Source organism: Wyeomyia smithii, chromosome 3, assembly GCF_029784165.1.
Source record: "Wyeomyia smithii strain HCP4-BCI-WySm-NY-G18 chromosome 3, ASM2978416v1, whole genome shotgun sequence".
NCBI classification, from domain to species: domain Eukaryota; kingdom Metazoa; phylum Arthropoda; class Insecta; order Diptera; family Culicidae; genus Wyeomyia; species Wyeomyia smithii.
The window spans coordinates 256,873,537-256,884,935 of NC_073696.1; the positions used below are offsets into that span (position 1 = coordinate 256,873,537).

The 11,399-nt window shown below is 38.0% G+C and overlaps 1 protein-coding gene across 10 annotated transcripts in view; it reads left to right on the forward strand.

The window, feature by feature from the left end:
- Positions 1-2,384, forward strand: part of LOC129732989 (tyrosine-protein phosphatase corkscrew) — a 131,018-nt gene extending 128,634 nt beyond the window's left edge. For all 10 annotated transcript variants that reach the window (XM_055694502.1, XM_055694503.1, XM_055694499.1 and 7 more), the window contains one exon: positions 25-2,384. In XM_055694502.1, the coding sequence (XP_055550477.1) occupies positions 25-83 (59 nt within the window). In that variant the 3' untranslated portion in view covers positions 84-2,384. The remainder of the gene's footprint in view (positions 1-24) is intronic.
- Positions 2,385-11,399: the final 9,015 nt, after the last annotated feature.

Consider the following 11,399-nt stretch of genomic DNA (forward strand, 5'->3'; position numbering starts at 1 on the left):
TCCATGTCCTCTCTTTTCTTTCAGTATATGAGAACATTCCCAAAGAATCACGACCGCCACCAACGCCACCCAGGAAGTCATGACAAATGGATTTTTAAAACACCAACTGTAACACCACAACCGTCAAACAGAAAGAAAGTAAACATAAAACAGGCAAAAGGTCGCGTACGGAAATGAACCATTATTAGTGAGAAAGAAAAAACTGACAAAAAGAAGAAAAAAAAGCTTGAATGAAACACTCGCGAAGAAGACAAACGACACTCAAATGTGAACTCGGAATAGTTAGGTATACCGAAACCGGCGGCTGTAAAAGCTAGGTTTCGAGTTCAAAAGTAATTGTATCTTTCTAATGCATGCACGGAAAAAGTAAGGATCGGTTAAAAGTGGATTAAAGCATGGTAACGCCAAACGCAAATTATTGTACCCTGGATGATTACTCAATGATTATAAACCAGTCCAGTTCTCAATGCACCCACACACACACACATTCATGTTCGCGTGGAAAAACAAAAACGGACAAACAACGGATGAGAGGTAAGAATATATTAGTGTATCTAGTCTAATAAATTTGTGAAAAGGAGAGAATCGAACCGTCGTGGCCCTTCAGAAATATCGCAGGTTGAAATTAGGAAAGACATTATTCCCCGTGTTGGCTTTGGTTTGAGTCCGAACTGTGGCTAGTGAAGTTCAAACCGGAAACCAAGCGTTTACATTGATTCGCAGGCGCAGCACCTGTCAAAAGAGCGAGTCCAATAACGTACGTACAGAACGGAATATCGACAGAAACTGAGAAACGAAAGCTATAAATGTGATTTAAAACAAAAACAAACTAACTAAGCAAGTTGCGGTAGGAAAAGTTACGAAACGAGTGGGGATTAGAATGCCGTACCCCAAGGTAATCAAATGAGATCGGATTCATTGTTTAGTTTTTTATTATTGTTGTTATGTTTCGTGACTATTTTTTTGCTGAATTGAACATCCGTAGAATGTTAAGTTGTGTATCGCGCACCGCTATTTTTATGTTACGTATTCTCTCGACCGTTTTCGTTTGATGAGCTGCACTTTATCGACACACAGAGAGAAACCCGATGGCCAAGCAGAGAAACAAGGTTTTATTGTAATGTTCTATATGTTATATGATAACTATCGCAAGCGAAAACTGAAAGAATATATCATTACACACATCGTTTTTCGTTGGTTGTTAAGTTTATTTTTCACTTTTATCACATTTTCCTTCCGTTGTACAGTTGATGCTCGGAGTGAGCGATTTTTGTTTGCTTTCTGTATCATAGCTGATAGAGTGTTAAGAACGTTTTCAATGTGCTGAATGTTTTACAGTAGTAGTTGCCACCTCCATGATCTAGAAGCATCGAGTTCCGATCAATCCCCTTAGGGGAAAAAGTCTATATTTATTGATAAATCTTCGGATATGTGACGAAGAATCGTACGAAATCAGTCGAATGCAGGCTAGAAGCATAATACAATCGAGGATAATAGAACGGAGAGAGAATAGATTATTAAAATTGTTTCTGTTTTTAAGCCAACAATTGTCGAATATTTAATCAAATGAGGTTGACACATTAGACTAGCAAGGCGAAGCTTGCTATATTTATTTCTTTAATTAGAATATCCCACTCTTTGCTAATTATATCATTCCCTAATTGACAACCGCTGAGCTTTACACGTTAAATTGTCTACTGCCTTACGATTATAAATGTTCGATGCAAACAGCACTCAGCAGCGGCTATCACTTGCACCTTTCAATCTACCCAACTGTGAAGACAAGCTTCTCTTTCTCGATTAAATATGACCTAACTGCGTGATATCGGCTATGAAAAATTGAAATAAAATACCTAAAACCTACATGATCGAAAATCCTCAACAATAAACAAAAAAAAAACGAAACAAAGTTGCAAACAAGAACACCGAATGAAACCAATAAACAAACTACCGTAGAGATTAACAATTTAAGAGATTACTATAAAAGAAAAACAAACAGAGCTTTAGAGTTCCTTCCCGAGTCTTGTCCCGTAGTAGGCTAAATACAAAAAAAAAAACTCCTTGCATGATTAAAACTGAATGTGATTTTAGAGCCGATATGTTGACCATTATAAACCTACTGAGATAAATAATATACTCACCCTCAACGTAGCGAGAAACGAAGAGAAGAAACAAGAATAAAAAAATAATAAAACGAGCCCCAATATTGAATTACTCCCTCTAGGCGGAAAACAAATTGAATTATACACGTAAGAAGAAGAAAGTCGACAGACAGAGGCACACGTACATACGCACATACAACATACACAACAGAAAAAAAAACAGAGTCTAACTAGTTATGTATTTGAACCAATAAAGTAATAAACGTTATAATTGAAATCAAACTCATGCTGCTGTGTAAAGAACGAAGGTGGTCTGAAAGATGGGTGCTTTTTTGTTGTGAGATAAATAACAATCCGAAACAGATGCTCGAAAAGCTTGATTTGTTGCAAGTTATTACTACTGATTGGAAAATAAGTGTAAATTTTTGATCACTGCCATAAAAAATGAGAAATTACCATCTCGTTCAAAATCGGAAACGGATGATCCGGATTTTCCGGACTGGTCGAATTCTGAAGGTAAATGGTCTAGGATGAATTCTTCTTGGCCGAAATTAGAACATAAAAATGAAAAAAAAAACAAATTTTCCGTATAATACTCTCATTGATCCATAAAGGAACTCCTTTTCTGGCATAACTTTGCAAAATTATTGTTAAAAAATAAAGAATTTATGTAGATTTAAAGAATTTTCACCCATATATTTAATAAAATCTAACGCCTATACAATTTTCTTTCAACTCATCCTGATTGGTTTTTAACAGATCAACATTTTATTTTTATCTAAATTACTCTTATAACGCTGGTTAAAACAGATGCACTCCAAAAGCTCAAACCGGAAAAAATGAAGGATTACCGCTATTTAACCATTCCTGTGAATTTCGGTGTCGCTATAACGTTAAGCGACGAACCCGGCGAGCAATTTCTATACGACACTTTCAAGTAAGTTGACGCGTTTTGGTTATGACTAGCTACACCAAAATACATATGAATGATTAAAAAGCCGGTTCGAGTTTTTTTTTTCATTTTGTCAACCAAATTTTAATTTACTAGATTTTTTAAAGCCGTTTTTGCGCTAACAATGCTGGTTAGTGTTCCGTATAACTGCCTAACAGGTCAAACTGGCAAAATATGAAAAAATATGAAGCTGTTCAACCGTTCTTGTCAGTTTTGGTGCCCCTCACAACTTCCCCCCGAAAGTTAACCGTGCGCCCTCTTTGATTGTTGAATGGATGGAGACGCCAAGTTCATTATAGCCATGGCATGCATTAATGGGAGAATTTGCACCTAGAGCAGTAGTAGTAGTGACACCGGATAGCAATAGCGGTAGCTGCAGTATCAGCTGTGATAGAGGCAGCACCAACTGCGGCAGGTGGGACAGCAAATAAGTTTCCACTGTGTTACCAGAAGAGTGTTTTATTCCCACCATCCGGGATGAATTCAGTATCATATCTGATATTAAATTAAACAACAAATCGTCCTTTTGAAGCTAAATTAAATACCTAAATGAAGAGTTGATGTTTACTCGTTCATTCATTACACTTCAATTTGAATGTTGGAACGGTTATAAATTTGACTTTATCTCCATGTTTCAGAACGTACTGAATTTTCTTTTCCTTTAGTATTACAATCTCTAATAGTCTGGGCTACTTCTCTCTAGTCTCCTTTCACACCCGCTGCTCTAGCATGCTCGTCGACAGCTCACATCCAGCGCGTGCGAGGTCTGCCTCGAAGTCGTCGACCTCTATCCGGTTCTCTGTTAAATATTATCTTTACCGGTAGCTCATCCGCCATGCGTGTTACGCGGCCAACTGTAACCTGCCATGTTTCCTCAGCTTAACAATATCAGCGTGTTTGTATACTTCGTACAGCTCGTGATTCATGCACCTGCGCCACACCCCATTCTCTAGTTTGCATCCGCGTATTGATCGCAGGATTCTACGCTCGAAGACCCCAGACGCTCGTCAATCAGCCTCCTTCCACGTCCACGATTCCTGCCCGTAGAGCGCCACCGGGAAAATCCTATAGAGTCCTATAGAGCGCATATTACGTACGAATCTGTAGGCTACGGGACCTAAGCTGGCTACGCAATCCGTAATAAGCCCCATTCGCTGCCGCAATCCGTCTCATCACCTCGTTGTCGCATGTCACGAGAGTACCAAGATAAACAAGTTCGTCAACCACTTCGAAAGTATCCCCATCCATCTCCACCGCAGCACCAACACCTGCAGAACTAACACGCTCTCTGCCAGCCACCATGTACTTCGTTTTGGCAGTGTTTATGGTGAGTCCAATTCTCGCAGCTTCCCTTTTGAGAGTCGTAAACGGTTAACACCAATTATATCAATGTCGTCCGCGAAGCCCAGAAGCATGTGAGGGTGATTAGTGATGATGGTGTCGCTTCTCTGCACACCTGCCTTTCGTATTGCACCTTCCAAAGCTATGTTGAACAGCAAGTTCGAAAGCCTGTCACCTTGCTTCAGACCATTTAACGTCACAAACGCGTCCGAAAATTCACCCGCTGTCCTGACGCATGATGTGAAACCGTCAACCGTCACACCAAAGATGACTTGAACAAGATACCTGACTTCCAGTTTTTCTCATACATTTTGCCCACGAAAAAAAAATGCTTCATCTTTCGCCACCTTGCCGTCATCATCCAATTATCAGTATACAGGTTAGTTAGACTTTTGTTCACGCGCAGCGACAATCGTGTCTGATGGATACTGCGAGAGTCAGGAATCTTGTTCTAGTCATCTTTGGTCAAACCTAACAGTTTAATTAGTTTTGTTGGAGAACCATGTTCTAGCATAATTTGCCACAGATCGTTGCGTTTCACTGTATCGTACGCCGCCTTAGAGTCAATAAACAGATGATGTGTCTGCAAGTTGTACTGGTATTATCCAACAAAGGCTTTCTGCAACGGCCTCAGTCGCTGGAACAGGATACGGGAGAGAATTTTATAAGCTGAATTGAGGAGGTTTATGTCTCAATAGTTACTACAGTCGAGTCTATGTTTCTTTTTGTAGATACGGCATGTGAGTCCTTCCAACCAGTCCGTAGGTAGTTGTTTCTCAGAACATACCCTTAGAACAATCTGGTGAATTGCACTACACAGCCGCTGGTTCCCGACTTTGAAAAGTTCTGCCGGGAGGCCGTCCTTTCCAGCGGCTTTGTGGTTCTTTAGCTCTTTGCAAGCATTTTTCACCAAGTCCAATGCTGGTGGGTCCACAGCTTGTCCGTCCTCCCCAATTTCTATCCTGTTCCCCTCGACTACTCTCCAACCGTCCTCACCGTTCAACACCACTTCAAGATGTTGCTTCCAGCGCCTGGTCACCTGCGATTTATCGGTAATCATGTTTCCATCCCTGTCATTACACATCCCACGTTGTTATAGAATAGTTGACGTTACCTATTCCATGACATTTCTATCACATCTTGAGTACTAATACGGCAATGCGCAAATCTGTTGCTATGACAACTGTTGACCAGCGCATGCGTAAATGTGTTGTTATGCGCAGTGCAAGTAAATCGACAATCGCTTTGTTAGTGGCAGTTTTTGGGGGAGGCTCGCAGCACGGTCAACAACCAGTACGCGATTTCTGTTTGCTGTAGTTTTATTTTCAAATTATCAGTGTTATTCACAAAAAGAAATAGCAAAAATAATGTGATACAGTAGAACTGTGTGCACCGTGTACGAATGTGATGGAGGAACGTCATCTGAGTGGATGATATGATTAATGTCGTTTTCGTTTTCGCGGTGTAGCTACACTTTTTCCGGACTCTACTCTGCAGCTTCAAATAAAACATTTTCAGTGTCGTTGCATTGGTATGCGTAATTATGGGAAAGCTGAGCAAAATCATTTCAAATCGCCTGGAAAAACGCGAAAATTTAATCGACCATTTTTGATTTGAATGAAACTTTGCACACGTATTTGGCTTAGCAAACTGAGCATTTTTCACTGGCGGAGAGATTTTTTACACCCGTAAGTTACATTCAAAAAGGGCGTATGCCTTTTGGCATAGGTTTTATTCGAAGCATCGTAGCCCAGAAACCGTTGGTTGTATAGAAAAACTGTCTGAGAATGAGTTGTGGCGAATCAAAAATGCATCATAAAAAAATATACACTGTACAAAAAAAAATTTTTTTGACCAAAAAAAATTAAAAATAAACATTAAATTTCAATTTAAAAAAAAAAAGAGTTGAATTTTGTTTTATTTTTTTTTCTAAAGAAACTTGACGTTAAGATGCAACTTTTTTAAAAAAAAAGTCCAGGATGGAGAAATGAAAAATAATTCTAATTCAAACATTTTTCAAAATATTTGTTTTCTGATGATTTTCAAAGATGCAGAGAGTTGTTTTGAATCAAAAAGCTCTTGGTAGTAAACATTCTAAAGGTATTGGTTTTCGAGTTATTTCTATTTTAAGCTCATAAAATTATAATTATTTAGGAAAATACACGTTTTCCTTAATTTGTCTATGGTTCTCTAGCAAAAACCATACGTTCATTGGAATGCTTGGTCAAAAATATACAATTCATTCTGTGACAACAAAACGATTGGGCGAACGGTTCTCAAGAAAAGAGTTAAATGAAGTGAAAAAGTGATATAAATATATATAAGAATCAAATATTTATTTTCGAGTTTTATTATCTTAGGAACATATTCTTTTATGACATAGATACTTTACAGAACTAGTTTCACCTTATATTTTATATACATCATAAGTAAATGATTCGTCATCTTTTGAAAACAGCTTCGTTTGTATCTTATTTTCTGAAATCGGAACAAAAGAGTAATACTTTTGTGTGGCAGCTATTATTATAGATTTTTTGAAAATATTGCTCCATTCTGTTACGCCTTGTTCATATTCTTCATACGATACCCAATTAAATGACATTTTTGATGAATTTTTATTACTTTTCTGATTAGCTGAACTTGCATTTCTTGCCATTCGTTTTAATATGCCACCAATTGCATCGCATGGGCCTTTAACATGAGAAGTCGCAAAAAAAATGCCACTCTGCATCGACGTTATATTTTGTTTTGAACTTGCAAAGACTTGCAAAGTTTTTTCTATTTTTATATTGTGAGGCAGCTCCATCAGACATTAATATCGCTTTTTTCAACTTTCAAAAAACTCATTAATTTGGAAATGAACACCTGAACCGCAACAGTATCATGATGAAGTATTTCCGATATTATGTTGAAGCTGATATTCTTAAGTGTTCCAGATTCTGAATAGTAAACAACGAAGGGATGAATGGTGGCTTGACTATCATTCCAATAACTACAGAAATCACAAATTGATAAAGACGTATTAAAATGAGCTTGACTGTTCAATATTTTTAATTTTGCAATAACGTTTTCTTTCAATTTGCGTAAGCTTGATGAGCACCGATGATCAGGAAAGGGTTTACAGCATTTGGTCTTGGTGTATTCCATTTTCACTTTATTCATCTCCACAAAATGCAAACTATTACTAACACTTCTGGAGAAGTGCAATCGTATTTATATACGAAAACAGATATTATAGGTGACCCAGTAGTTATTGGTTGCGTACTTTACAAACAGTTATTATTAGTAATCAAGTAGGTAGTGTTGCACGACAAACATATTTTTTTATAAAACATTCGGCAAGGGGGAACGTGTAGGTAGGATAAGGTACAGCGCTTGAGTTTTTTATCCAATCGTTTTGTTGTCAAAGAATGAATTGTATATTTTGGATCAAGCATTCCAATGAACGTACGGTTTTTGCTGGAGAACCACGGACAAATTAAGAAAAACGTGTATTTTCCGAAATATTAATAATTTTTCAAACTTAAATTAAAAATAACTCGAAAACCGATGCCTTCAGAATGTTTACTACCAAGAGCTTTTTGATTCAAAATGACTCTTTGCATCTTTGAAAATCATCAGAAAACAAATATTTTGAAAAATGTTTAAATTAGAATTTTTATAAAAAAATTAATCTACCATAAAAAAATATTTTTCATTTCTCCATCCTGGACTTTTTTTTAAAAAGTTGCGTATTAACGTCAAGTTTCTTAAAAAAAAATAAAAATTCAACTCTTTTTATTTTTAATTGAAATTTAATGTTTATTTTTAATTTTTTTTTTTGGTCAAAATTTTTTTTTGTACAGTGTATATTTTTTTGGTGCATTTTTGATTCCCTACAACTCATTCTCAGACAGTTTTTCTATACAACCAACGATTTCTGGGCTACAATGCTTCGAATAAAACCTATGCCAAAAGCAGGGCTGGAATTCACCTCAGAGCAGACAGAACCACACAAATTTGTACACAACACATTTGCTATCAAACCGTGCGTGCCACTCTCGATATTTCGTTTGTGTTCTTTTCTCCCCATTCGCTCTTTTGTATTTCTTTCGCACCGAAAAAATGCGACTGAGTACACTTTGTGTATTTGCCTAAATGAGCGACACCACACTTTGTGTCTTACTTTGTGGTGTGTTGCTTGGGGCAATGATTATCGGATTTGACAAACGAACGATTATAGTATAAATTTTTTTTTTTGGTTTTTGCACTTCATTTGACTCTCACAGAAATAATTTAGGAGCTGATTTTCAGTGCTGCTCAATGAGTTTTGTTTCAAAACTCAAAATGGTTTCTTCCCGGAGATAGCCGCAATATGTCTCGTACATGAACAACAGTAGGGCGGCAATAAAAATCGACTTTTCGAAATTCGTTTGGAAGTAGGGCTCAATAGTTTCGTCTTTGAAAAAAAGTTCCCATACTAAACTTCAGCTTAATCTGACTTCGGTAACACGAAGGCATTATTTTGTGACCAATGAAAAAAATACACAGGTAGTTCATAAATTTCTGATTATCAAAATATTCTGATGCCAAATGTCTTAAAAATGCATGAAACACCGAGATCTGGTGTTATCCAAAAACAATAAATTAAAAAATCGATCGGTTAAAGTTTTACTTTTCGACTGAACGAACTTCTAAATGCGACGAAGGACAATTTTTTTCCATACAAGTCATTACCACCCTAATGAACGGTATCAGTAGTGAATACATTTAGCGATTGTATATGGAGACCGGGACAGAAACATGTCTGGACGTGCGTAATGTGTCCTAAGCAACACGTCCACACCATTGAAAAGCAGCACAAAGTGTTGTTCCGTTCTCCCTCTCTTGAAATATTTCTCAGTTGGTGTTATCGTTCATAGTTATTTCGTTTTCGCTCTTCTTCTTTTGGCCTGTTGGTTGTCAAAATGTGTAGGTACCGTTCTCGTTGTGCTTTGACGTAAAATTAACAAATTGAGCGCAATGAGTGTGTGAATGACAGCCCTGGGCAAAAGGCATACGCCCTTTTATGTCGTTTTCGTTTTCGCGGTGTACTACACTTTTTCCGTGCTATACTTTGCAGCTTCAAATAAAACATTTTCAGTGTCATTGCATTGGTATGCGTAATAATGGGATAGCTGTCAATTCGTTTTGTTTTGGTCATAATCGCATTCGTCATTTTGTCTCGTTTCCATTTCATATGTCCATCTCGCAAATGTGCTGAGAAAAAATTTACCTGACACTTTACCACGTGGAACGAAAACCGAAACAAACCAGTTTTGACACCTACGTGTGAATGTGTTGGTAACTTCCTACAGCACATGCTGCTTTTTTCGGGTGTCATTAGTGACAGAAAAAGTGTAGGGAGAGACAGAAAAAGGGTAACACGAAAAATCAAATAAAACATTTTCGGTGTCAAAAGTGTCATTTGAGTGTAGTACACCGCGAAAACGAAAACGACATTAGAATGTAACTCATGGGTATAAAAAATCTCTCCATCTGTGAAAAATGCTCAGTTTGTTAAGCCAAATACGTGTGCAAAGTTTCATTCAAATCAAAAATGGTCGATATTCGACCATAGGTCATTTGGCGCGATCTTGCTCAGCTGTCAATTCGTTTTGTTTTGGTCTTTATCACATTCGTCATTTTGTCTCGTTTCCATTTCATATGTCCATCTCGCAAATGTACTGAAAAAAAATTAACCTGACACTTTACCACGTGCAACGAGAACCAAAACAAACCAGTTTTGACACATGCGTGTGTATGTTTTGGTAACTTCCTACAGTACACTCTGCTTTTTTCGGGTGTCGTCAGGGACAGAAAAAGTGTAGTCAGAGACAGAAAGGGTAGCATGAGCATGAGCATGAGAGCATGATTGACCGCCCGCGGTTGCTACTCCGTTATTGCCAGATCAGCTGTAATTACACAGAGAACCAACAGATGATGCTTGGGACCAACATGCATCCTCAATGTGTAAAAACTGGTGACCTTAATCTTTGTATTAGGCAATACCAGCGCCGGCCGCATCCGAATGCAGGTCAAAGAAGGAATTTGTATAGGAAAATGTTGACGTGATACTCGCTTATTGGAAGCCGAGAACACCTCTGCACTTCCACGAGAAATCACTGGGATGTTGGAGAAAGGGCAAGGTACACAGCAGGGTTCGTTTTGGTAAACGATGCGCTAGTTTCGGGTGTCGGGTTCTTTAGAACAAGTATCGCGCGAACAAGTTCATTATATCCGCCACGATATTCATAATGCGATTCGAACTTATTCAGTTTGAGAATGTAATACCGCAACAATAAATCGTACGCGAGAATACTAGACCTTTGATCAAATTGGGACAACTTCAAATGATATGGTATCTCCTCGTAAGGTGATCCTCTTTTCCTCTTTACACCGAAATCAAGGGCGCGTTGTTGATCTATCTTTAGATAATTAGACCTCATGAATGTATCGACGCGGAGTCTAGGGGTTCGTTCAACCGGATATTTCTACCTAACAAATCGACCAACGACGTTTCTCGTATACACTTTGTCTGCTCTAAAAAAAACGATACGATCCCGCGAAAAACACACCTGAAAAACAGAATATAACAATGATGCGCGCTTATTACGAAAACGAACCATGAGTATATTTCTTGCCAAACGGTCCGCGATGTAGCCTTTGCTACTCGTAGCCATCAGCTATTTGTCAATCCCGAGTACTTTCGAAGAAACGACTGCACGTCGGCCGACGCGATTCTTTAGAGGGTATACATTGTGTTTTCGTTAATCGCGATATTTATCGACCGGACGAAATCTTCGGTTAAACAGTCACAGTGAGACATGAACAAGTATCTGTGTATAGCCCTCGAAATTACTATATTCTAAAAACGTTCATAAAAGTAAAATGCTCCCGAGCCGGAAACGCAGTTTACATCGAAGCACTATGCACGACCGCTCTATTCCCTCCTACCGACGCAGAAACTCGGGGACACGACTTTT